Raw genomic sequence first — 27,064 nt, forward strand, 5'->3', positions numbered from 1 at the left:
CATGCTGACACTGTGACCTTTGGGATTGCTGGATTTGGGTTCCCAGAGCTGCCCTGGCTGGGAGTGACCCCAGTGTCCCCACCCCACCCAGGGCTGTCCCCCTGCCCAGGAGCAGCTCTGGGCATTTCTCTACTTGAAGCTGTGAGCTGAGCAGAAGCTGCCTGCTCCAGCAGAGTCGTGGTTACAGTGTTTACACAGCCAGAGGAAATCCATGCTGGACACAATCCTGTGGAATTTTCACTCGCTCTTCCAGCCCCTGCTTGGCTCAGCAGGTCCAGAGCTAAAGGTGCCAAGGGAGCAAGAGGAGCAGAGTGAGGAGCCTGGGGTTCCTCAGGAGGTTCCTCACAGGGTTCTTCAGGAGATTCCTCACAAAATTCCTCACAGGGTTCCTCAGAGGATTCTTCACAGGATTCCTCAAGGGGTTCCTCAAGGATTCCACACAGGGTTCCTCAGGAGGTTCCTCACAGAATTCCTCACAGAATGCATCACAGGGTTCCTCAGGAGGTTCCTCAGGAGGTTCCTCAGGAGGTTCCTCAGGAGGTTCCTCAGGAGGTTCCTCACAGAATTCCTCACAGAATGCATCACAGGGTTCCTCAGGAGGTTCCTCAGGAGGTTCCTCAGGAGGTTCCTCAGGAGGTTCCTCAGGAGGTTCCTCAGGAGGTTCCTCAGGAGGTTCCTCACAGAATTCCTCACAGAATGCATCACAGGGTTCCTCAGGAGGTTCCTCAGGAGGTTCCTCAGGAGGTTCCTCAGGAGGTTCCTCAGGAGGTTCCTCAGGAGGTTCCTCAGGAGGTTCCTCACAGAATTCCTCACAGAATGCATCACAGGGTTCCTCAGGAGGTTCCTCAGGAGGTTCCTCAGGAGGTTCCTCAGGAGGTTCCTCAGGAGGTTCCTCAGGAGGTTCCTCAGGAGGTTCCTCACAGAATTCCTCACAGAATGCATCACAGGGTTCCTCAGGAGGTTCCTCAGGAGGTTCCTCAGGAGGTTCCTCAGGAGGTTCCTCAGGAGGTTCCTCAGGAGGTTCCTCAGGAGGTTCCTCACAGAATTGGGGGTTCCTCAAGGATTCCTCATGGGGTTCCTCATGGATGTGTCTGGGGATGTTCCCAGTGCCTGTTCCATGTCTCGCTCCCCATCCCTGGAATGTCCCAGGCCAGGTTGGACTCTGGGGCTGGGAGTAGCCTGGACCAGTGGAAGGTGTCCCTGCCATGGCAGGGTGGTTGGGATGGGCTTTAAGATCTCTCCAGACTCATTCTGGAATTGGCAGGACCCTGCTGGAATTCAGGAATGCCTTGGCACTCAGAGCTCTCCCTGCTTTGCCAGCAGACTTTTCTTTGGACAATCCATCAGGATGTGCTGCAGCAGCATTTCAGTTTCCACATTTCCATATTCCATATTTTCCATGCTGACTCCACTCTTCTGGAGCCATTTAAGTACCTTATTTTTAATGAAGAAAGTGCTTTGGAGTCAGCTGGGTTTGAGCATCCCATGGACTGCTGTTGTTGTTCTGTCTAGGAACTCTTGGTGTTTATATAACCTGTTGTTTTTTTTTAATTTTGAATATACTGCCTAATTTTATAAATTTCCTATTCCTGTGTTCATTGAAGAACATAATAAATTTTGCACATTTGCTTCTTACCCCTCTCTTGGTTCTGTTTTTGGTGTGGTGGCATGGAAGCTGCCCTGTGGAGTTCCCACGAGGAGCTGTCCTTCCTGAAAATCCCAGTGTGAAGGATACAATGGAATGTAAATGAAATTAAAATATAAATTATACAGAATGAAATTAATGGCATCATTTGGACAGAAGTTAATTCATGGGAGGGATTTCACTGCCAGATTTTAAGCAGAACTCACCCAGTGAATGTTCCTGAAAAAGGCAGGATAATTCACAGGCAAACCCCAAATGGATGCTAATGAGTGGATATTTATTGTTATTATTATTGTGTTTTGTGCTCTCAGTGTGCTTACAGAAAATCTTGTACCAGCTCTTTCCAGTGGGGCCAGAAGCAGCAAAACCAGGACAGTGAGATGGAAAAACTCCTTGATTCAATGAGTACTTAAATATCTGATATGAATATATAATAACAATTATTTTTGTGGGGTTTTTTTGTTTGTTTGGGGTTTTTTTTAATCAAATATTTAAACTGGAAAATTAAGTTCCTAAATGCCCAAGTCAGCCTCATTCTGATTTTTCAGCTGTATCCAGAAACCCTGGGAAAAGGATTTGTCCAGAATTTGACAGTTCACAGACTCTTCATCTCAGAGTATAAAGAAATTGTAATTAAATTGATTGTTCATCCCAAGGTATTTGTGAGGAACGTGGCCCTTGGGTGGTTCCCTTTTTCTTGTTCAGGATATTCCCAGCAGGATGAGCTTGGAGCTCTTTCCCAGCCTGAACAATTCTGGTTTTCTGTGATTCTCTTCCCTGAATTTGTGCTGGGAATGCTGGAATCCTTTCAGATGCCCCAGGAAAGCTGGGCTGCTCTGTGGGTGTTGGGAAGTGAAACCAGAAACATTTCATCCATGCTGGATTTGTGGGATAAATTCAATGTTGGTTTTGTGGGATAAATTCAATGTTGGATTTGTGGGATAAATTCAATGTCAAGGTGGGCTCAGTGAAACCAAAGAATTTCATCCCTGTTGGTTTTGTGGGATAAATTCGATGTCAAGGTGGGCTCAGTGAAACCAGAAACATTTCATCCATGCTGGTTTTGTGGGATAAATTCAATATCAGCTCCCAGCCTGGGGAGGGTGATGGGACAGGTTTTGTGTCCTGGGATTGAGCTTGTGAGAAACAGGACTTGCTCTTTAAAATTTTTTAAAATTTAATAAGGGATAGAAGGGACTTGTACAGCACTTCAAACCAGTTAGTTTGAAATAATTTCCTTGTATAATTTTCAGTTGCATTGGTCAAGTGCATGTTCATGAAGGTTATCCATATTCAAACATCCTTTGAATTTACACCTTCTCAACTCTTGACCCATTTCCTAAAGTGCTGCAGGTGGAATTTATCTGATTTGTGTTCTCACCAGGCCCCTCTTCTGGGTTTGACAGCTCTTGAGAACCAAAGGTCAGTGGTAAATCCTTCCTTGCATTCATGTTTATTTTCTTTGCAATGTTATTTTACACAGACAGCATTCTCCACAAGTCCATGAAATCAGCATGAGCCACTTCCCAAATTATCTGAGTTACTCTCACCAGTGTCAGAGTTACACAAATAAAAACATTTCATATCACAGTGCATGACACAGAGTCTCTGTTTGAATATTTTGCCAAAGCCTAAAGGTGGAGTTTTTTGTTAGTTGTTGTTTGTGGTTTTTTTGGTGTTTTTTTTTTGTTTTGTTTTGTTTTTTGGGTTTTTTTGGTTTTTTTTTTTTTTTTGTTTTGTTTTGTTTTTTGGGTTTTTTTGGTTTTTTTTTTTTTTTTGTTTTGTTTTGTTTTTTGGGTTTTTTTGGTTTTTTTTTTTTTTTTGTTTTGTTTTTTGTTTTGTTTTTGTTAGGGTTGGGATTAAATGTATGAGATTATATGGGATCTGGGTGTGAATCCAGGTGGGATTTGGGTGGGTAATTCCATGGGGATGGGGATGGAGAATCCCATGGGAATGCGGATAAGTCCCATAAGACTTTCTGCAGTGGTTGATTATGGATTATTTTTAATAAATTTCTAGGAATTTAAGCAAAATTAGCTGCATATTTTTTCCAACAAGGCTTACCTGAGAGGACTGATGGCCTTAGGAAATTTACTTTTCATCACAGGTGATAATTCCTGGTTTGTTTTCCCATTAAAGTAGCACTCAGCCATTAAAGCTGCCATTGTACCACAATTAACATTCCCCTAAAACCCCACATGACATTGTGGGCAGCCAAGTAAATTAGTAAATTAGTAGATTTGGCTCCTTGAAAATGTTTTGGCAAACTTGAAAAATTTGTGTTTTGATTTTACAACAGAATCCAAAAGATTTGGAGATCAGTGGAGAGCAGCAATTGGCTTCTTTTGTTTTTCCTCTTTCCTTTGCACAGAAAAGAACTGGAATACCAGGAAACCCTCATTTAACAGAGAAGGAGTCTGTGGCTGTTTTTCAGTGATGTTGAACCATCCCAGCACCACAGGAAGTGCAAAATTCCTGCATTTGATAATTACACCTCAATAAAAGCAACACATGGTGTGGTTGATGTGGCACAGAACCAAAGAAACTCAGGCTACACCATGATTTTGTCATGGAGACTCTTGGAAAACCATTTTTAACTTTAAAACTTTTTATTTAAAAAAAATAATTTGAAAAATTAAATTAGTTCTGTTGTTATTGTTATTAGTTTTCTCTTTCCTGCAGCTCCTGGGAGAAGTCCCACAGATCCCATCATGAGTACCAAATCCAGCCCAGTTGCCTTGGGGATGCTTTTTCCCTGAGCCAGCAAAACCAAAACATTTCCTCAACAAAAAAGTGGCAGTGGCAGCTCAGCTTGGCTTTAGGAGCTTTATTTCCCTGCAGTGGTGGGTTCATCTCCCCCCAGGTATTTTTTGGGAAAGGTGAGGAGTTCCTGGCACACCTGTGCTGGTACCTTGGAGCTCCAGCTGCTGACCTGGCAAGAGCAAATTAAAATCCAGATCCATTAAAGTGTCTGAAAAAGGGATTGCACTGCATCCCTGGAGCCAAAACAGAGCCAGGAAATCTCCTGCCTGGACAGCTGAACAATCTGGGGCACCTTGGCACTCTGGGGGCGTTTGGGGACACATTTAGAGCCTCCTTTAGCTTGGATTATATATGCTAAATATATACTATACTATATAGGATATACTGTACTATGTACTAGATACAGATATTATTTATGTTATATTGCATTGCACACTATATATTTGTATTATTTTTATATTTAATTATTATAATTTATATTATATATACACATAAATACATTGTTTATATTTATGTGTGTATATGTAATATAGATAATACAAATATATTGTTTATATTTACCTGCAGCATCAAGGCTGTGAATGCATAAATGGGATATAATCCCAAACTGCTCCTCACACAGCCCAGACCCCCAGCGCCAAATGGGGCTGGCACATCCCTGCAGTGCTGGGTTGGCTCTTTTCTCTGGAAAATCTCTTTTTTCCCCCTGGAAAATCTCTTTTTTTTCCCCTGGAAAATCTCTTCTTTCCTCTGGAAATTTGTTCTCTCCCCTAGGAGGTCTCTTCTATCCCCTAGAAAATATTTTCTTTCACCTGGAACATCTCTTCTTCCCCTTGAAAATCTCTTCTATCCCCTAGAAAATCTCTTCTATCCTCTAGAAAATCTTTTCTATCCCCTAGAAAATCTCTTCTTTCACCTGGAAAATCTCTTCTTTCACCTGGCAAAGCTCTTCCTTCCCCCGCCTGCCTCCCTCCCTGTGTCTGGACTTGTTTATGAAAGCAGGAGTGTTCACCTCCTCTCACTTCTGCTGAGTTCCTTCACTGAGTCACAGTGGATTCCTTTCCCCCTTTCCCAGAAAAATGCCCTTTTTTGGGTGTTGGGGTTTTCACAGGCCCCTGGGGGCTCCTGGAATCTTCCCTTCCCTTCCCTTCCCTTCCCTTCCCTTCCCTTCCCACCCCTGGCTGTCTCACAGGGCAGGTTCAGGTCACAGGCTGGAAACAATTTCTCCGTGCCAGAGTGCTGAGGCACTGGGATGAGTTTCCCGGGGTCTGCTGGAGTTCCTGGGAGTGTCCCGGAGGTGTCTGCATGTGCCCCTGGGGACAGGGCTGGGGTGACACTGGGGGTTCTCTGTCACCAGGACCAAGGTTCCTTAGGGTGTGCTCCTTCAATTCATGCTTTCCTTTCCTACCCATCACCTTGAAAACTCCTCCACCAAAAACTGATCCACGAGGGATCCTCATCCAGAGGGGAGCACGGGGCTGGAGCCAGGCTGGGAGAGCTGGGGGTGCTCCCGGGGAGAGGAGAAGCTCCAGGGAGAGCTCAGAGCCCCTGGCAGGGCCTGAAGGGGCTCCAGGAGAGCTGCAGAGGGACTGGGGACAAGGCCTGCAGGGACAGCACCCAGGGAATGGCTGCCAGTGCCAGAGGGCAGCAATGGATGGGATCTTGGCCATGAGGAATTGTTCCTGCCAGGGTGGGCAGGGCTGGCACAGGGTGCCCAGAGCAGCTGGGGCTGCCCCTGGATCCCTGGCAGTGCCCAAGGCCAGGCTGGGCACTGGGGCTGGAGCAGCCTGGCACAGGGGAAGGTGTCCCTGCCCTGGTACTGGGTGGGATTTGGGGTCCCTCCCACTCTGGGATTCCCCCTAAATGTCACCAATTGAGGAACTGACTGTCCTTGGCCACTGTGATCTTTTTGTTCCTCCAGCTGTGTCCCACCCTCAGTGTCATGCCCAGACACCCAGAACTCAGGATGAGTTTCACAGCCCAAGAGAAGCCTTTTCTCAGAAGGGCTGACCAGGCAGACAGCTCCGTTCCTGGCAGGACGGGGTGTTTGTGTCTCTCGTGAGCAGAGATCTCTGTTTTGTGTGCTCATGGAAACTGCTCTGAGCAGGCACTGCCTGACTGCACTTCCTCTGTCTCCCAGAGACTTGATTTCATCACTCATTTACTGTAAGTGAATCACCAAACCTTTTTTTTTTTTTACTTTAACACCAGTTTTTTTTACTTTTAACACCATTTTTTTTGCTTTGATCCTCACAACATGGTGAAATGCACACACAGAATGGGCCCAAAGGCTCTGGGAAAGCCTGGCCCAGCTCTGAATTCAGCAGCAAACCCAAAATCCTGCTCCAGGTCAGAACACAGAACATTCCACACAGCCCAGGCAGGGAGGAGTCGCTTTTTTCTTCCTGATCTCTTTGTGACCTCTCCCTTTTACAGACACAAACCGTGTTACCTGAGCCTGGTGAAATCACAGAACCCTGGCTGGGTTGGGCTGGAAAGGACCTGAAAAATCACCCATCGAAACTCAAATCTCTTCCCGGGTGATGGAATTTCCTTTAATCCTCTGTAGGTGAGACACAAAATCTCAAATCTCTTCCAGGGTGATGGAATTTCCTTTAACCCTCTGTAGTGAGACACCTGAAGGGACTCCAGGAGAGGGACTGGGACAAGGCTGGAGGGACAGGACACAGGGCCAGGACTGGGAATTGGACCAAAATTGAATTGGAGATGCCTCTTTACACACCTAGATAATTTCCCATCCACCTCCAGGAGTCCCCACACGAGGGTCCAGATCACCCCCAGACACCAGAGCCCCCTCAGCAGAGTGTGCAGGGGAGGGTTTGTGGCTGACCAGACCAATGTGGGTTTTCTGGAAGATTTTTTTCCTTTTCATGTCAGGGCACTATCAAACAAGTCAATTCTGTTTTTCTTCCAGGAAGGAGGTTAAAAATCCAAGCAGCAAACACCAGGAGTGGCGAGGGATGAGGTCAGAGTTTGAAGAGCTTTTGCTGCAGTAAGTCTGGAATTTGTTTAAGCTTTCTGAAGTGTAATTTGAATAGGACAGGGGATCCTTCCTGCTTTCCTTTCTTGTTTCACTTTCCTGGCCGAGTTACCTGTGGTTCTTTGCACGAACACAGGGACAACTGAGGAGCACAAGGCAGGGCTGATTTCTCTCCCAGAGCACTGTGGTCCTAAAATTGTTCACACCCTGATCACTGCCTGATGTGGAACTGCCCCTGGGTCTGGCAGTGGGTTCATTTCCCCTCTCTGCATGTGACTTTTGGGTACCTTCCTTATCTTTTCGTAGATTCAATTTTTTTTTTTTTCAGGATTTTGTGCCAGAAATTTGGCTGCAGGAAAATCACAGGATCATTCATCCCTCACTGTCTGATTTGGCATTGACTTTGCTTCCCTCTCCCTAGGCTCAAAGACAAGAAAGCCAATACACAGAATTATCCCTGGACTCCTGTAGGTTCTGCAGATTTGCTGGATTATTGATATAATTCTTTTTTTTTTACTGGATGTTGCATTAAACCCAGCTCTCTCTTCCCTCTGTCTTCATTAAATCAGTTTATTCTCCATTCTCCCCCTTCTCCTTAAGCTCCCAGTTTTAACAAATCATCCCTCATCCTGCAGTGGTGGAAACCACATCTTCCACTAACCTTTTCTCACTTTGCTCTCCCTCCTCCCAGAGAGGACTCCAGCAGAGTCATTTCTTGGCTCTGGTTTACCAGGAGGCTCCAGATAGGACAGAGCTGGGCTGAAACCAAAACCCAGCCCAAGTTCCGCCATGCCTTGGCACAGGGCAGGCAGACACGACAGGTTCTGGGATTTCTGCACTCAAACATGTCCTTTAGCAGAAGGGAGGAGGGGAACCCCGCTGCCTGAGTCACAAGTGGAGTTTCTGCAATTTCCAGTTCCTCCAGGCTTCTTTCCTCAATCACAGCCTCATTAACGAGGCACCCCTCGATCCAAGTGCCCCTGAGGGCTCTGCTTTGCTGTTCAGTGTCCCTGTTTGGAAACGCGGCGGTGTCACAGCCTGTCCCTGTCCCTGGGGCACCCGGGGGCTCCTGCCCTGCCCTGCTGTGAAATACAAAGCTGTGTTTTGTGTCAGGCACACACAGGCAGCCTGTGATTGTGACATGTGTGCAAACTGACCGTGGGACAGTTATAAAGACAATTCTAATAATAGTTGGAGGGACAATTTCCCCCACTGTACCCAGCGCTGTATGGCTCAAACTTTACTATTTACCATATTAATTAATAAATTGATTGCTGCTTGAATATTGGCCTAGCTTCTCATATATAACACTGGGGCTGGGGATTGCAGCATCCCTGGGTCAGCACAAATGCTGTGTGGGCGCTGCCGGGATGAGTGGAGAGACGAGAATTTCACTCCATGTTTCAGAAGGTTGGTTTATTGTATTATGACATACATCATATTAAAATGCTGCATTAAAATTACACTAAAAGGATAGAGAGAAAAGGATTAACCAGAAGGCTAGAAAGAACAGGAATGGAATGTAAGAACAAAGACTCCTGATGCAGCTGCATCTGTGATTGGCTTTTAATTAGAAACAAGCAACATGCACCAACCACAGCTGCACCTGTTGCATTCTATAGCAGCAGATAGTTATTGTTTACATTTCTTTCCTGAGGCTTTTCAACTCCTCAGGAGGGAGAAATCCTAGCAAAGGATTTTTCATAAAATATCAAAATAACAGTCTGGGACAGGCTCAGCCTGTTTTGATGCTCCTTTCTGGCCTTCATCCCTTCAGTCAGGGTTGAAGGCTGTTACAGGGGATCCTCACCCTGCAAACGCCCCGGGGCCAAGGGACAGGCAGGAATCTCCCCTGCATGGAGAAGGAGCTGAGCCTGCAGAGCCATTTCCACCAAACCTGAAACCAGATCACCTCCATCCACACTTTTAAACTGTCTTTAATGGGAAGTGCCACCTCCCAAACCTCCGCCGGGCCACGAGTGCTGGACAGTGCCCACAGCCCCACACCACGGCCTGCTGGCACGGCAGTACCACTGTTGGTAATGATGGTAATGATAATAATGATAACAATGATAACAATGATAATAACGATAATAATGACAATAACGATAATAACGATAATAATGATAATAATGATAGTAATGATAGTAATGTTTTCTCTCTGAAGCCTATTTCCCCTCTGAAGTGTTTAAAAGACAATATTTCGGCCGTGATCAGGAGACACACAAAACACCCCTCTGCTTCAGCTGCTTTTAACCAAAGCAGTGTTTCCAGTCACAATCTGCTCTCGCTGGCATCAGATGGAGCTGTGTGTCACTGTCACCAGGGGCTGTAAGTGTGTAGTGTCACCAGGGGCTATTGGTGTGCAGTCAGTGTCACCAGGGGTGTAGGTGTGCATTCAGTGTCACCAGGGCTATACGTGTGGTCAGTGTCACCAGGGGCTGTAGTTTTGTGTCACTGTCACCAGGGCTATACGTGTGGTCACTGTCACCAGGGGCTGCTGCCGTGCCCAGCGCAGCCGGAGAAACCCGGGGCGAGCTGTCTTCACATCAACCACAGGGACAGCGACAGGAAAAGGGACAGGGGCCGTGGAAGGGACAAGAACAGCGATAGGGAATGGATAAGGATGGGGAGGGAGGAGGGGGCAGGAAGGAACAGGGGCAGGTACTCGGACAGGAGAAGGGGAAGAGACAAGGGCAGGGGCAGGAGAAGGGTCAGGAAGGGCCAGGGACGGCGGCACAGCGCGGCCCTCCCGGCTCACCCCGGAGCCGCGGGGCCCTCGGGCGGGGCCGGGCCGGGCTCGGCCCGGGTGCTCCCGCCCGCCGCTGTGGCGCAGCCCGGGCCGGGCCGCAGGCCGAGGTGTGCGGCTGTGGGCACCGTCCGGAGCTCGTGGCCCGGCGGAGGTTTGGGAGGCGGCACTTCCCATTAAAGGCTGCTTAAAAGTGTGAATGGAGGCGGTTCGGGTTTAGGTTTGGTGGAAATGGCTCTGCAGGCTCCAGCTCTGTACTCCCGGCTCCAGGCGTGTCCCAGGGCTGGAGCCCCTCTGGAGCCAGGCTGGCAGAGCTGGGGGGGCTCCCCTGGAGAGGAGAAGCTCCAGGAGAGCTCAGAGCCCCTGGCAGGGCCTGAAGGGGCTCCAGGAGAGCTGCAGAGGGACTGGGGACAAGGCCTGCAGGGACAGCACCCAGGGAATGGCTGCCAGTGCCATTTGGGCTCGGGTTTGGTGGAAATGGCTCTGCAGGCTCCTGCTCTGTACTCCCGGCTCCAGGTGTGTCCCAGGGCTGGAGCCCCTCTGGAGCCAGGCTGGGAGAGCTGGGGGGGCTCACCTGGAGAGGAGAAGCTCCAGGCAGAGCTCAGAGCCCCGGGCAGGGCCTGAAGGGGCTCCCAGCTCTGTACTCCCGGCTCCAGGCGTGTCCCAGGGCTGGAGCCCCTCTGGAGCCAGGCTGGCAGAGCTGGGGGGGCTCCCCTGGAGAGGAGAAGCTCCAGGAGAGCTCAGAGCCCCTGGCAGGGCCTGAAGGGGCTCCAGGAGAGCTGCAGAGGGACTGGGGACAAGGCCTGCAGGGACAGCACCCAGGGAATGGCTGCCAGTGCCAGAGGGCAGCAATGGATGGGATCTTGGCAATGAGGAATTGTTCCCTGGCAGGGTGGGCAGGGCTGGCACAGGGTGCCCAGAGCAGCTGGGGCTGCCCCTGGATCCCTGGCAGTGCCCAAGGCCAGGCTGGGCACTGGGGCTGGAGCAGCCTGGCACAGGGGAAGGTGTCCCTGCCATGGCAGGGCTGGGATAATGTTTAAGGTCCATCCCAACCAAAACCAGTCCACGATGGAGCGAGCTGTGTGCAGAATGTGGTGCTCGCTCTGGCACTCGGGCTCCCTGTGAGTTCAGCAGGTCCCATGTCCCCGTGGTGGCCACAGCCTGGCTGACCAGCCTGACCCTGCTGAGCCCTGTGGGGCTCTCGGGCGGCTCCAGACTCACTGGCTGGGCTGAGGCAAAGCAGGGCAGAGCCTCCTGCAGTAGCATTGTTCAGCTACATCTCATCAGCAGCCAAGGGACTTCCCAGGCAGCTCTGGGAATCCCAGAATCCCAAAATAGGTTGGATCAAGAAGGACCTTGTAGCTGGTCTCATTCCTCCCCCTGCCATGGATAGGAATCTTGCACTATCCCTGAGAAGCCACTTTGGAGCACTGGAACAGCAAAAGTCCCCACAAAATCCCCCAGAGCCCAGATTCCTGTTTTGCCAGAATGATTTTTGGGGCTGATGCAGAGGAAGGGACTGGGAATCCCTGAGGAGCAGCAGGAGCTGGGACACGGGTGGGTCCCCCAGCCAAGCTGCTTTCACTGGCTGTGATTGTGGCTTCACACTCTGCTGTGTGAAAGTTCTGACTCGTGGTTTGAAATACCCGACTGCTCTGCACAGCAGGAAAAAACAGTCTGAGCCTCCTTAGGCTGCTGCTCTGAAAGAGCCAGCCCAGTGCAAACCCCTGCCAGGAAGGATGGGAGCTCTCTGTCCTCCCCTGGCTGAAGGAGTTTGGGGTTTTGGGGGTGCTGTGTTTGAAGTGTTCCTGTTGTTATACAAACTGGAGGTGAGTAGGAAGTCGAGTGTGTGATTTCAGTCCCTGCCCTGTGAGGGAGGGCTCTGACAGAAATTCAGATTTCCCTCGGTGCTGAGGCAGCAGCTCCTCAGCCTCGTGGCAGCCCTCAGAGGGCTGATGAGCCCTGGGGTGTTCTTGGTGAGCTCTGCAGTGTCTTTCATAATCTCTGCAGTGTTTTTGGTGAGCTCTGCGATGTTTTTTGGGGCTGGGAGGGGAAGTGACTCATTTTTGAATGCAAGATAAACAGTGTGCAGCCGAGGGATCCCAGACTGGGCTGGAGGGACCCCAAATCCCACCCTGCCAAGGCAGGGACACCTTCCCCTGTGCCAGGCTGCTCCAGCCCCAGTGCCCAGCCTGGCCTTGGGCACTGCAGGGATCCAGGGGCAGCCCCAGCTGCTCTGGGCACCCTGTGCCAGCCCTGCCCACCCTGCCAGGAACAATTCCTCATTGCCATCTCCCCCTGTCCTTCACTGCTCTTGCTTTGCTTGTCAGGTGTGGTGGGAGTTGGTGCCGGTGGTGTTTGGTTCTCAGAGCTTCCTGGGATTCTGTGGAGGGGTGTGTGACACAGGGCTGAGGGCACAGATGGTGTGAGATACCTCACCACGTGCCAGACCAGCAGAGAGTTCAAGAAATGATCCGTGGGACTGGAAAGTTAAAAATTCTCACCAGTTTAGAGACGGCTCCCTGGGGGCCTTCCAGACACCTGGCAGGTGAATGGTTTGGGAAGCTGGGAGGAATCTCCCACAGGTTTGCAAAGCTGAACCAGCCACGCGTGGCCTGAGGCACTGTGTGTCTTCTGAGAGCTGGGGCTGAGCAATTATTGACAGGCCTGTCAGAAATTATTGACAGGCCTGTGAGCAATTATTGACAGGCCTGATTAAAGCTTTGAGAGAAACTCTGCCTGGCTTGGCGTGGGAGGGACATTTAGGGTCACCCTGTTCCACCCCCTGCCATGGCCAGGGATACCTCCCACTGTCTCAGGTTGCTCCAGCCTGGCCTTGGATGCTTCCAGGAATGGGGCAGCCACAGCTTTTCTTGGAAACCTGGAGCTCAACTCATTATTTGGTATTTTGGACTTAGGGTTTAGCGCTACTTGGTGTAGAAATCAAAAAACCACAAACTTTTTACTGTGAGCCCACATTTCCAAGGAAGCCCGGGCCACAATTTGACTCACATGCTTGGTCTTCTGACCTCGTAGATGTAAAAATGAACTGCCTGTGTCTTAGGAGACTCTGTTCTTCACAGTTACAAATTCCCTGCTGTGATGTGGGATATTTTGTCATGGCTCTTTGTCAGGCTGGGTGGTGGGAGCTGTCCCTGCCCGTGGCAGGGGTGGCACTGGGTGATCTCTCAAGTCCCTTCCAGCCCCCACCATTCCCTGGTTCTGTGACTCTCATGGAATGAGGGGTCACTCCAGAGAAGCACACTGGGTGCAGAAGGAAAACCTTTCTCCCTGCTGGTCCCTGCAGGCTCCAGGGGACATCCCTGGCCCTGGAGCCTCGCAGTGTCCTGCAGAGGTTTTGGTCCTGCTGTTCCTGCCTGCCTCCAGCTGCTCCCTCCTCCTCAGCCCTTCCTCCTCTCTCCCTCCCCCATTTCCCTCCTCTGTGCCTGGGGCCTGCCTCTGTCCCTTTTTGGCCATGTTTTTGGCAGCTCCTCCTCCCCGTCCTGGGCTGTCAGTCTGTCCTTTTCCTGTCCTTCCCTGTGGTTTGTCCCTCCTGGCAGGAGCTGGAGGCTGATGGTGGTTGCAAACCCCTGGGTTTGGGGCCCTCCCCACCCACGGAGCTCCTGCCATTTCCTGCCTGTGAAATCACCTCCCAAGCCAACCGGAGGCTCTTCAGGGCCACCACGTCTTCCTGAAGGGTTTTTTTTTATTTTTCCAGCTGCCTCCTGGAAGGTTTCACTGGAATGATCTCAGGGTCAGCAGGAGGCAGATGGGGGGAAAAAGAGAGGAGAAGCTCCAGGAGAGCTCAGAGCCCCTGGCAGGGCCTGAAGGGGCTCCAGGAGAGCTGCAGAGGGACTGGGGACAAGGATGGAGGGACAGCACCCAGGGAATGGCTGCCAGTGCCAGTGCCAGAGGGCAGCAATGGATGGGATCTTGGCAATGAGGAATTGTTCCCTGGCAGGGTGGGCAGGGCTGGCACAGGGTGCCCACCTGGGTTGTGCTGGGAGGCAAATGTGAGGTGCAGATAGAACAGATCAGCTGCTGTGATCAGCACTGGGCAGAGGAGGGGCTGGAATACCTTGGAAGGGATGGAAAACCTTCCAGAAAAAAAAAAAAGAATGTGCTGTGAAGAGAAGAAAGGGGCTCAGCCTGGAGAAAAGGAGGCTCAGGGGGGACCTCACTGCTCTGCACAGCTCCTGACAGGAGGGACAGGGAAAGGAGGAGAGGAAATGGCCTCAAATGGCACCAGGGGAGGCTCAGGTTGGAGACTGGGACAGAAAATTTCCCTGGCAGAGTGGTCAGAGAATGTGCTGTGAAGAGAAGAAAGGGGCTCAGCCTGGAGAAAAGGAGGCTCAGGGGGGACCTCACTGCTCTGCACAGCTCCTGACAGGAGGGACAGGGAAAGGAGGAGAGGAAATGGCCTCAAATTGCATGAGGGGACGTTCAGATCAGAAATTAGAAGCAAATTTTCCCTGGCAGAGTGGTGAGGCCTTGGGCTGAGCTGCCCAGGCAGGTTTGGAGTCACTGGAATTGTCCCAGAGGAGTCTGGATGTGGCTTTGGGGACAGGGTTTGGGGTGGTGCTGGTGGGGCTGGGTGATCCTGGAGGGCTCCTCCAGCCCTGGTGATTCTGGGATTCTGGGACCTTCATTTATGGCTTCATGGGGGTTTGTGGTTTTGTGCTGGGCTTGGTACTTTCAGCTTTATGTTCTTTATGGAATGAATAAAAAGCAGGGAGTTGGAATTCATGGATACACAGAATTCATGGATACACAGGGCCTGCCCACCTGAACGTGCCAGAGCCCCTGAAAGTCCCACCAAGTGGGATTTTTGCCAGGGCCTGCCCACCTGAACGTGCCAGAGCCCCTGAAAACAGAAGGAGAAGGAGGGGAAATGGTTTTACCTGCAAAGCAAGGAAAATGTAACACATGGGGATGGAGTTTGGAGACCAAAATTTGGTTACTGGAATGTTTCAATAATTTTTTTATTCCTCTTCTTCCTTTAGAAACTTCTCCCCCCTTACCAGCCCCTGAAAATGTGGAGGTTTATTCCTACAACTTCCAGAGTTTGCTGAGGTGGTCTCCTGTTCCAGTGGAGAATGGCTCAGTGTTGTACACAGCCCAGTACAGAACGTGAGTAAATAGTGAATTAAACCAACTCGTTTTGTTCTAATCCAGGATAACAACTGATTTTAAAACCCCCAGAAACGCTGAAAATGAATAAGCACAAAATGAAAGGACGTTTTTTATCACAGATGTGTTCATGTTTCTCCAAGAGCAGCTCCTGGTGAGTGACAGGCCCTTGGGCCATGACGTGTCCTCTGAGCTGAGGAGACATCAAAGCCCTGAGGACACCCAGAAATGCTGCACACAATTTTAGCCTTTCCTGCTTCTCTCTGGCCAATTTAAATTTCCCCAGATCCCCAGGGGCTGGGTGTGTGCCCTGGCAGGGTTTGTTTAACCCATGTGAAGCCAGAGCTGTGTGACACATTCTTATCTCACCAGAACTGGCTGGCAGGGGGTGTGCTGTTCCAGGTGGCTGCACTGCCCTGCTCTTGGTTTATTGTTGTGTTGGTTTGAAAGCCAGGTGTTTGCTAAGGAAGGCAGGAGACTCCCTTGAAATGGAAAATGTAAATCGCTTCCCCTCCGAATTATTACAATTTTGAAATTAAGGAGCTCTCAGGCAAAGATATGGGAATAGAAATAACAGTTCTTTATCAGGAAAAATAAAATAAAAAGCAGGAATACAAAGCAGCACTGGCAGAATTAGAGCAGGAGCTGCCCCTGTGTGTCAGGGTGGTGGCACAGCCCCATCCCATGGGGGCTCAGCCCTCCTGCAGTGCCAGCTGTGCTTCTGCTGGAGCAGGGATCCTGCACAAGGGGGGAGTTTTCCTCTGCAGCTCCAGGGCTGCTGGAGATGGGCCTGGTGTTCCTGTGGGAATGCAGGGCAGGAGAAAGCTGCTCCTGTGGGAATGCAGGGGGCAGAGGCTGCTGTGCTGTCCCAGGCTCAGATTGTATCCAGGTAGGAATGCTTGGCTCCTGCCCTGGGCGGAGCATTTCCCCACGGGATGCTGGAATTTTCTCAGCCATGCAGGGACAACACTCAGTGGCCATGAACAGAAGATATTTCCCCAAAGTTGTGAGGGATGGGTTGTGGAAGAGATAAAGAAAACTGCCCCACCTGGTTGTAACAGCTGGCCCTTTATCAGAGGATGTCCCCTGGAGTTATGAGGGATATCTCTAACTTCAGCTGCCAGTTCAACAATTTGAGGAGAACCTTGAGTGTTTGGATGTCTGATTCCCATGCTTTAGTTGTTTGGTCATGCCATGTTATTGCTGATTTGTGTGTTTTCCCAGAGCCATCAGTAAATGTTACAGCATTTAAAGGCACTGCACTTAACATGGGTTTTCCTCTGAAGCTCAGTTTTGCTTGCTACAGCCTGGAAAGTGAATGAAGAGCAAACACCTGAGAAGTTCAGTAATGCAATTTGCAAATCCTCTGATTTTTGCCATGCAAATCAAAACATCCCTTTTTCAAGGGCGGAGCTCTGGTCATTCTGTGAGCTCTGTGAAAACCCTTCCAGAGGCAAACACGGACCCTGTTCCCAGACCTCCCTGTGGCTCACCGTGTAACCCCTCACACCGGGGACAGAGCCCAGCCTTGCCCTGCAGCTGAGGGAAGCTCTCTGCTGTGCCCTGCAGAAGGTCCTACGACACCTGGAGCGGGCTGGGCTGCGCGCAGAGCCCCCGGACGTGGTGCAGCTTCCCCCCCGAGCTGCGGCGGCGGCGCTGGACCGTGCTGCTGCGCGTGCGGGCCGAGCTGGGCACACGGGCCTCGCCCTGGGCGCTCACGCCGCCCTTCGTGGCACAGAGCAACAGTGAGTGCTGCCCACTGCCTCCCCTGGGCTCCCCGGGGCGGTCTGCCGGGGCTGGGTGCCTCGGGGAGCGGGGCAGGCTGGGGACGTGGGAGGAATAAGGGGGATGCTTGTTGAAGGGTCTTTTGGGCGTTGGCAGGGGGAGTGACTCAGTTCTAAATGTAACATAAATAGTGTGTGGCCATGGGATGCCAGGCTGGGCTGGAGGGACCTTAAAACCCACCCAGAGCCAGCCCTGCCATGGCAGGGACACCTTCCCCTGTGCCAGGCTGCTCCAGTGTCCAGCCTGGCCTGGGGCACTGCCAGGGATCCAGGGGCAGCCCCAGCCACAGTCGTGGCTTCAAGATGGAATCAAACAGGGCTCGGTCATGAGATCTCCCATTTTATAAGTTTTAGTCCATTTGCATACAGTTAACTGTCCAATTAATAGCTTCAAATGATGAAGTTTCATCCTCCTTGCTCGCTTGCCCACCCTCCTGTTTTCACGGTGTTTGTGCTTTGGGCTTGGAGTTGGAAGAGATTGTCCTTGAGTCTCCAGCTGGAATAGGATAGTTTTGTCTTCCCCACCCTGTGAAAAGATCCCAGTAACACCTAACATAGAGCTAAAGCTGCACACCAAAACAGAACAGAGAAACTTAAAGGTATCAAGAGGATTGAGCTGTTACTGTCCACAAAGGCTCCGAGGCCTCCCCAGGGTCTGGTTCTGCTCTGCTCCCTCAGCTGTCACCAGAGAATCCCCTGAGCCTCCTGGGGTGCCTGAGCCTTCAAAGAGCCCCAGGGTTCTTTAGCTGGAGGATTTTCCATGTACTCATTTCCTTACTTAGCTCTGCCCACACACACACCACAAACTCTCTGAGGCTAAATCATCTCTTTCTGCTGGACAGATCCCTTTTCTGATAAACAAAAAGTGTCCTGATAAATAGAAATTTTCTAAAGTGTCCTGATAAATAGAAATTGTTGTGATAAATGTAATCTGTCCTGATAAGTATAAATGGTTCAGATAAATACAAATTGTTCAGAGAAATATGAATTGTTTACACTACAGTGTAGAAGTGTGAAGGCCACACTTTAAATCACAAAAGGCTTGGGTTGGAAGGGACCCCAAATCCCACCAGTGCCAGCCCTGCCATGCAGGGACACCTTCCCCTGTGCCAGGCTGCTCCAGCCCCAGTGCCCAGCCTGGCCTTGGGCACTGCCAGGGATCCAGGGCAGCCCCAGCCCCTCTGTGTGAGCAGGTTTGGTGCTGCTGCTCTAAGATCTGCTCTTTGCCTTGCTGGGCTTGGTTTGAGGGTTAGGAAAATGTCAATGTTCAGGTTAAAAAGCACCTTTGAAATGGGACCTAGCAGGGAAGGGATTTCTGGGCTCTCCAGTCCCCGATGTCCCAGACCTGCTGAGGGGCAGTCACAGTCCAGGCTTCAGAGCCTGATCCTTGCCCTGGCTCTAAATCTGGATTTTCTCTGGCAGCAGAGTGAGGAAATGCCTGAATCCTGCAGGGAACAATGAGAAATCCCCAGGCTGTGGGGCAGGACTGGGAGTGGGATCCTCAGGAGGCTGGGACAGCGCTGAGCTGATGGGAGTGTGGGACAAAGCACAGGGGGGAGAGGAGGAACATTCTGGGTCATTCTTGTGTCACTGCCCCGCAGATCAGTTCCCAAAAACCAAATCCATGGCTCCTCCCTCAGTGCCTGGATCAGAGTCACTGGATTTGAGGCACAGTGAGGAGCTGGTGCATGCAAGGAGTGATTTTTGCTGTTAATGAGAACTGCTGACAGCATTCTGTTGGTATTTTCATGATTTACACCTTGGAGCACTTCACAAAAGCAGGTCACCATGCTTATCCTGGTGGACACATGGAGACATCAAAGCAAGGAGAGGAAAACTCATTACTGCTCTTTCCATCTATGGCCCAAACAGTGGGGTTTTGGGGAGCACGGAAGGTGTGGCAGGCTGAGCAAAGGAAAAGAAAATGATTTTATGGCCAGTCACTGCACATAAACTGAGACACTTCAGAGCATCAACTGTTGGTTAATAGTCACTGAATTTCCAGGAAAAGTTAAGGAAATTTTGTAAATGCATAAAGTAGGTGAGGAGATGCTTGCCTTTACCTGAGCAAGAGCTATTTGGGGTGTTTGCTGAGAGTGTCCAGGGCAGGGAACGGAGCTGGGAAGGGGCTGGAGAATTGCTGAGGAGCTGGGAAGGGGCTGGAGAATTGCTGAGGAGCTGGGAAGGGGCTGAGCTGTGCCCCCCAGGGTTTCCCTGCTCTCTGTGTTTGTTTCCAGCCACTCTGGGCCCCCCCAGGGTGAACAATGTCAGTGCCAGCCCCGACTCTCTGCTCATCAGTGTCAGCCCCCTCTTCCCCCCCGAGCCTGGGGACCTCCTCCAGTACCTCGTGTCCTACTGGGAGAACAGCACCAGTGCCACAGAAAAAGTAAGAATTCTCTCAAATTTCTTCTTGGTGCCTGGGGGCTGAGGGCTGGGAGTCAGTGTCCCTTGGCAGGACAGCAGTGGGGGCAGAAAATCAGTTTATTTTGTGTCCAGCAAGGGTCACCACGGGGGCTGTGGGGAAAAGGGCTCTGGCCTGGGCTCAAGGATTGCTGCACTCCCAAACTTGGGAACTTCCTTCCTCTGGAATTAAACCCCTCTGCACGTGCGGGGACAGGACTGCTGCCAAAGGTGGATCCCACGTTTTCCCAGGCACTTTGGGAAGCTCTGGGAAGTCCCTTCTGCTTTGCTGAGCTGGGAGCTGCAGGAGCAGCTGCTGGGCCTGGTGTGCCTGAGCCCAGGGCAGGGAGAGGAGGAGATGGGGTGAGCTGGGATCATCCCTGTTCATCCTGAGGCTCAGAGCTTTGGGATCATCCTCTGCTCCTGCTGCTGCCTGGGAATTGTGTTTGGACACCCAGAGGTGCAGGGGAGGTGTTAAGTCAGGCTTAAAAAAAAAAGAGGAAGCTTCAAATGACATCAATCTGAAGTCAGACATCTGAAAAACAGAAGTAAAAAAAAAATTATTTACAGCCTCCTTCTGCCTCAAGGTCCTTGGTAAATCACCTCCACTTCCTTCCTGCCTGCAGCCCTGTGTGTTTTTCTCACACACACAACACCTTCAGCTGAGAGCCAGGACAGGAGTCAGAGTGGTTTCCTTTTCCCCTCCGTTTCTCTGTGTTTTGCTCCTGCAGGAGCTGATGCAGAAGCTGCATCAAAACTCCCAGAAAAACTGAAATATTCCATTGCTTCTGTTGTTTGGGAAAGCTGAGCGAGGAAAAATAAAATTTGGGTTTCTTGAATGAGAAATTTAAATGGGGGAGGGATATTTGTGTTGGAAACCGGTCTGGTTTTTACAGTAACACCTTTCTTGTTGTGTGTGTCTTTCCAACAGAAGCTAAGTGAAAGCAAGACACTATTCCAGCTTGGAAACCTGAAGGAGTCAACACTTTATTGCTTCAGCATTCGCGTGCGGTTGAAGGTCTACTCAGGTCACCTGCTGGAAGGGCAGCCAAGTGTGCCCGAGTGCCACAGGACTGCCCTCAGTGGTATGGCCTGGGAGCGTGGCCTGGGAGCACTGGGGGGGTGGGACACCAGTCCTGCTTCACCTGCACTGTCCCTGCCACCCCGGAGTGCTGGGGCACCTCGGGGGTTCACACTTGGCATTGGTGAGAAAGGAATCAGGAATTCAGGGTCTGTGTGGTGCCTTGTCCTTGTCCTTCCTGATCCTGCTGTGAAATGGGATAAAGGAGTTGATGACAGCCTGGGAGAGCTGGGGGGGCTCCCCTGGAGAGGAGAAGCTCCAGGAGAGCTCAGAGCCCCTGGCAGGGCCTGAAGGGGCTCCAGGAGAGCTGCAGAGGGACTGGGGACAAGGCCTGCAGGGACAGCACCCAGGGAATGGCTGCCAGTGCCAGAGGGCAGCAATGGATGGGATCTTGGCAATGAGGAATTGTTCCCTGGCAGGGTGGGCAGGGCTGGCACAGGGTGCCCAGAGCAGCTGGGGCTGCCCCTGGATCCCTGGCAGTGCCCAAGGCCAGGCTGGACACTGGGGCTGGAGCAGCCTGGCACAGGGGAAGGTGTCCCTGCCATGGCAGGGAGGCTCTGGGTGGGATTTGGGGTCCCTCCATCCCAGCCCATTCCATGATTCCACAGATGTGGACCTGGCACACACATTTGATTTTCTCCCTTCTGTTGCAGAGGCCACCCGAGCTGGGTTCATCGTCCCCCTGTCTGTCCTGGCCTTGGTGCTTGTGAACCTGGTGGTGGCTGCTCTGCTGTGCCTGTGGAAAAAACACCAACAAATCAAATTCTGGGCTCAGCCCCCTCTGCAAATCCCATCCCACTTCGAGGAGGTACGTGGGGGCTGTGGAGTTTCTCCTGCAGACCAGAAACCCGGGGGAACATCCCAGAGAGCAGCAGCAGGGATGAGCAGGTGGTGGCTCACACTGTGCCCCTGCTGCCCCTGCTCTGCCCCTGCTGCCTGAGCCTGCCGGCCTTCCTGGCAGCCCAGCCTGCTCCTCCTTCTCTGCCACTGCTCCTGGCACTGCTTTTATTGCTTTGGCACTCTTTTTTTCTCACTATTTTTATTTTTTGTCACTATTTTTGGGTTTTTGTCACTATTTTTTGGTCACTATTTTTATTTCCTTGTCACTCTTTTTTTGCCACTGTTTTTATTTCTTTGTCACTATTTTTATTTCTCTGTCACTATTTTTCTTTGTCACTTTTTTGTCACTATTTTTATTTCTTTGTCGCTATTTTTATTTCTTTGTCATTATTTTTTTGTCACTATTTTTATTTCTTTGGTCACTATCACTTTGTCACTAATTTTTTTTCTTTGTCACTGTCACTTTGTCACTATTTTTATTTGTCACTATTTTTTGGTGACTTTTTATTTCTGTGTCACTATTTTTATTTCTTGGTCACTATTTCTTTGTCACTATTTTTATTTCTTTGTCACTATTTTGTGTCACTGTTTTTATTTTTTTCTCACATTTTTGGGTTTTTGTCACTATTTTTGGTCACTATTTTTATTTCTTTGTCACTACTTTTTTGTTACTATTTTTATTTCTTTGTCACTATTTTTGGTTTTTTGTCACTATTTTTGTCACTATTTTTTGTCACTACTTTTATTTCTTTGTCACTATTTTTTTGCAACTATTTTTTGTCACTGTCTTCATTACTTTATCACTATTTTTTTGGTCACTATTTTTATTTCCTTGTCACTATTTTTATTTCTTTGTCACTCTTTTTTTCATTATTTTTATATCCTGGTCACTATTTTTATTTCTTTGTCACTATTTCTTTGTCACTATTTTTTTCTTTGCCACTGTTTTTATTTCTTTGTCACATTTTTGTCACTATTTTTATTTCTTTGTCACTTTTTTGTCACAATTTTTTTGGTCACTGTTTTTATTTCTTTGACACTATTTTTGTCACTATTTTCATTTCTTTGTCACTATTTTTGTCACTATTTTATTTCTTTGTCACTATTTCATTTCTTTGTCACTATTTTTGTCACTACTTTATTTCTTTGTCACTATTTCATTTCCTTGTCACTATTTTTCTTTTTCTTTGTCACTATTTTTGTTCCTTTATCACTATTTTTTCACAATTTTTTGTCACTATTTTTATTTTTTGTCACTATTTTTGTCACTCCTTTATTTCTTTGTCACTATTTCATCTCTTTGTCACTGTTTTTGTCACTCCTTTCATTCCTTTCTCACCTTTCTGCCAGCCCCTGCCTGGGGCTGGGGCTCAGGGCACAGAACTTTTGTGACCCAAGAGCTGCAGCAGCTCTGCCAAGCAAACCCAGCTTGTTTTAAACTGATTTCAAACACAAACATTTTTATTTTTGTGATTGCTTTGAGGCCTCAGGACGTAAAAAAAAAATTCCCTGTAATTATATTAAAATACTAAAAACTCCTTGTGCAGGGTATTGAAATAATGAAAAAACCCATTGTACAATGATTTAGTTTAAAAATCCCTGTAATTATATTAAAATACTAAAAATCCTTGTGCAGGGTATTAAAGGAATGAAAAAAAATCCTTGTACAATTATATTAAAATACTCTAATTATATTAAAATACTACAAAATCCTTGTGCAGGGTATTAAAGGAATGAAAAAAAATCCTTGTACAATAATTAAAATAGTAAAAAAACCCCAAAGCCCTGTAATTATATTGAAATAATAAAAAAATCCTTCTGCAGGCTGTTAAAGGAATGAAAAAAATCATTCTGCAATGATTAAAATAATTTTAAAAATCCCTGTAATTATGTTAAAATACTAAAAAATCCTTGTGCAGGGTATGAAAAGCATGAAAAAATCATTCTGCAATGATTAAAATAATTTTAAAAATCCCTGTAATTATGTTAAAATACTAAAAAATCCTTGTGCAGGGTATGAAAAGCATGAAAAAATCATTCTGCAATGATTAAAATAGTTTAAAAAATCCGAATAATGATATTAAAACAGTAAAATATCCTTGTACAGGGTATTAAAATAGTAAAAAAAAATTATTGTACAGAGTATTAAAACAGTAAAAAAATTGTGGTCCTTGTAGAGGGTATTAAAATAGTTTAAAAATAATTGTTCAGGGTTTTAAAGTAATGTAAAAAATAACTGCACAGAGTCTTGTTAATAATAAAAAGAAATTGTGCTGGAGGGTGAATTTCCCAGATTAATGAGCAGCAAAAGTGGATCCCCTGCACAGCTGGGCTGGCATGGGGCAGGACAGGGAAAAAGGGAACTGGCAGAGGGTTTGAAATGTGAATTAATAAAGGGATCAGCCTGGGATGGGGCAGGACAGAGGGGAAAGAAGGAAAAGAAGGGAATAGTAAAGTGTTCAAAATGTGGATTTCTAAAAGGGACCAGCCTGGCATGGGACAGGACAGAGGGGAAAGAAGGAAAAGAAGGGAACTGGCAGAGTGTAAAAAATGTAGATTTCTAAAAGGGACCAGGCTGGGATGGGGCAGGACAGAGGGGAAAAAGGGAACTGGGAAAGGAGTTAAAATGTGGATTTCTAAAAGGGACCAGCCTGGCATGGGACAGGACAGAGGGGAAAGAAGGAAAAGAATGGAACTGGCAGAATTTAAAATGTGAATTAATAAAGGGATCAGCTTGGCAGGGGACAGGACACTGAGAGGGAAAGAAGGGAAATGGCAGAGGGTTTAAAATGTGAATTCATAAAGGGATCAGGCTGGCATGGGGCAGGACAGAGGGGAAAGAAGGAAAAGAAGGGAACTGGCAGTGATGACTGCCAGCCTTGATTTGCTCTGTGCCCTGGGAAGGCTGTTTGCTTTTGGAGGGAGGGGAGCAGGGGCACTGCTGGTGACAGGAGAAGCTGCAGCTCCCCTGGCCCTGACCCGAGCAGCCCTGGGTCCCACCTGCTGCATTCCTGCAGCTCAGCAGCTCCCAGCTGCAAGGCTGTTCCTACCTCAAAGGGATTTCAGCTGACATGGAAAGATTGGCTAAGATTTATTAAAAAAAAACCAAAAAAAACAAACAAAAAAACAAACAGCCAATGAGGAGCTGCAGCTGCTTTAACTCACTTGAAGGGATATTGGAGGGATAATTTATTTCTTTTCCCCACAGAAACAAGGTTTGGTTTTTTGTTTTTTTTAACCTTTTCCTTGTTTAGCTTTAGGGAAGCCCAGGATGGGATATCCAGGTAGCAGCTCCTGCTGCGGGTTCTGGGCTGGGGCACTTTGTTGGCTCTGGGATTTCTGACAGGACCTGACCTGGTGTTTGTGGTTTTTTCCAGTTCCTGAGGAACCCTGGCTCGGCTGGCTTGGAGGAGCTGTACCTTCCTGCTGAGGAGGAGCCCCAGGCTCTTGTGCTTGGAGCAGGGAGTGGCCAGGAGGGAGAGGATCCTTCCCCCAACACCTCCAGGGACAGGGCAGCCACTGAAGGGCCACCCCAGTGAGTGCCACCTGCCCCAGGCTGGCCAGAGGCTGCTCTGTGGTGTGGCTGCTGGATCACAGCAACATCCTGAACGTGGATCCTGGCATCACAGCAACATCCTGAACGTGGATCCTGGCATCACAGGAACATCCCTGGGATCACAGCAACATCCTGAACGTGGATCCTGGCATCACAGGACCATCCTGAACGTGGATCCTGGGATCATAGAAACATCCCTGGGATCACAGGAACATCCTGAACGTGGATCCTGGCATCACAGGAACATCCCTGGGATCACAGCCCCAGTGAGTGCCACCTGCCCCAGGCTGGCCAGAGGCTGCTCCGTGGTGTGGCTGCTGGATCACAGCAACATCCTGAACGTGGATCCTGGGATCACAGCAACATCCCTGGGATCACAGCAACATCCTGAACGTGGATCCTGGCATCACAGGAACATCCCTGGGATCACAGGCACATCCTGAACGTGGATCCTGGGATCACAGGACCATCCCTGGGATCACAGTAACATCCTGAACGTGGATCCTGGCATCACAGCAACATCCTGAACGTGGATCCTGGCATCACAGGAACATCCCTGGGATCACAGGAACGTCCTGAACGTGGATCCTGGGATCATAGAAACATCCCTGGGATCACAGGACCATCCTAAACATGGATCCTGGGATCACAGGAACATCCCAGGGACCACAGGACCATCCTGAATGTGGATCCTGGGATCACAGGACCATCCCAGGGACCACAGGACCATCCCAGGGACCACAGGACCATCCTCAACGTGGATCCTGGGATCACAGGACAATCCCAGGGACCACAGGACCATCGCAGGGATCACAGGACCATCCTAAACATGGATCCTGGGATCACAGGACCATCCCAGGGACCACAGGACCATCCCTGGGATCACAGGACCATCCTAAACATGGATCCTGGGATCACAGGAACATCCCAGGGACCACAGGACCCATCCTGAACGTGGATCCTGGCATCACAGCAACATCCTGAACGTGGATCCTGGCATCACAGGAACATCCCTGGGATCACAGGAACGTCCTGAACGTGGATCCTGGGATCATAGAAACATCCCTGGGATCACAGGACCATCCCAGGGATCACAGGAACATCCCTGGGATCACAGGACCATCCCAGGGACCACAGGAACATCCCAGGGATCACAGGAACATCCTGAATATGGATCCTGGGATCACAGAAACATCCCCTGGGATCATAGAAACATCCCAGGGATCACAGGACCATCCTAAACATGGATCCTGGGATCACAGAAACATCCCAGGGACCACAGGACCATCCCAGGGACCACAGGACCATCCTAAACATGGATCCTGGGATCACAGAAACATCCCCTGGGATCATAGAAACATCCCAGGGATCACAGGACCATCCTCAACGTGGATCCTGGGACCACAGGACCATCCCAGCGACCACAGGACCATCCCAGGGACCACAGGACCATCCTGAACACAGCCCCTGCTGCTCCAGGGGCCTCTGCCCAGCTCCCTGCTCTGCCAAAAGCACGGGGAAGGTGGAAGGGGAAGGAAAGGAACACTAAACTGCCTGAAGACAGGTGGATAAAAAGGAAAATTCCCACCCCAGCTTGGAGGAATAACTGCACTTTATTGATGTGGGAGAACCTGGGCTTTTTCAGGGAGCTGCAATGTGAATTCCATTTATTCTGCTTTGGTTTCTGTTGGCAATAACACTCCCAATCTGCTTGCCTGAGTCATCTGAAGTGCAGGACAAACTGAAAAGGAACTTTTGGGTACTTTCCTCGGGGTGAAGCTGTGCCAAGAGCCCCTCCCAGAGAGGTTTGCTCTTATCTGCCCCTGCCCCCTCCTGGAAGCATTAATCTGCTGCTGCAGCCAGGCCAGCCCTGCACCCACAAGGACCTGCAGGGAATTCTCTCCCAGTTTTCCCAACGTTTGTCACTCACTGTCACACACTAAAACCTCTGCTGAGCACCAGCACAAGAGAAGCTGACTGAGAGTTGTGGTTTTAGTGCCTTAAAGCAGAAGAGCTCAAGTTGAACCCCACGTCACCCCCTGTGGGGTCTGGAGTGGCCAGTAAAGCACAAAGGACAATGAACCTCTTCTGTACTAAAAAAAAATGGGGTTATTT

The 27,064-nt window shown here is 49.5% G+C and overlaps 1 protein-coding gene and 1 long non-coding RNA gene across 4 annotated transcripts; both read left to right on the forward strand.

Moving 5' to 3' along the window:
• Window positions 1-6,818: 6,818 nt before the first annotated feature.
• Window positions 6,819-8,583, forward strand: LOC120503409. The gene is made up of 3 exons (XR_005627738.1): window positions 6,819-6,977; window positions 7,344-7,421; window positions 7,738-8,583. It is a non-coding gene; the product is annotated as an uncharacterized LOC120503409 (long non-coding RNA).
• Window positions 8,584-15,034: 6,451 nt separating this feature from the next.
• Window positions 15,035-25,353, forward strand: IFNGR2 (interferon gamma receptor 2). 3 transcript variants are annotated; one of them, XM_039711882.1, is made up of 8 exons: window positions 15,035-15,288; window positions 16,858-17,033; window positions 19,280-19,458; window positions 20,404-20,557; window positions 21,207-21,361; window positions 24,771-24,994; window positions 25,027-25,078; window positions 25,282-25,353. In XM_039711882.1, exons 1-6 carry the CDS (start codon window positions 15,050-15,052, stop codon window positions 24,930-24,932), a joined length of 1,065 nt encoding a protein of 354 aa, XP_039567816.1. In that variant the 5' UTR covers window positions 15,035-15,049; the 3' UTR covers window positions 24,933-24,994; window positions 25,027-25,078; window positions 25,282-25,353. The 3 variants fall into 3 exon arrangements, with proteins under 3 accessions (XP_039567816.1, XP_039567818.1, XP_039567817.1); XM_039711884.1 differs by having other exon boundaries at window positions 19,310-19,458; XM_039711883.1 differs by lacking the exon at window positions 25,282-25,353 and having other exon boundaries at window positions 24,771-25,194.
• The last annotated feature ends 1,711 nt before the right edge of the window (window positions 25,354-27,064 follow it).

Source organism: Passer montanus, unplaced genomic scaffold, assembly GCF_014805655.1.
Source record: "Passer montanus isolate IOZ18808 unplaced genomic scaffold, ASM1480565v1 scaffold251, whole genome shotgun sequence".
NCBI classification, from domain to species: Eukaryota; Metazoa; Chordata; class Aves; order Passeriformes; family Passeridae; genus Passer; species Passer montanus.

Coding starts and splice junctions, on each gene's coding strand:
- IFNGR2 (XM_039711882.1), top strand. CDS start 15,050: ATGGTTTTACCTGCAAAGCAAGGAAAATGTAACACATGGGGATGGAGT. Junction 17,034..19,279: donor CTTCGTGGCACAGAGCAACA/GTGAGTGCTGCC, acceptor TGTGCCCCCCAG/GGTTTCCCTGCTCTCTGTGT. Junction 21,362..24,770: donor TCCCATCCCACTTCGAGGAG/GTACGTGGGGGC, acceptor GGTTTTTTCCAG/TTCCTGAGGAACCCTGGCTC.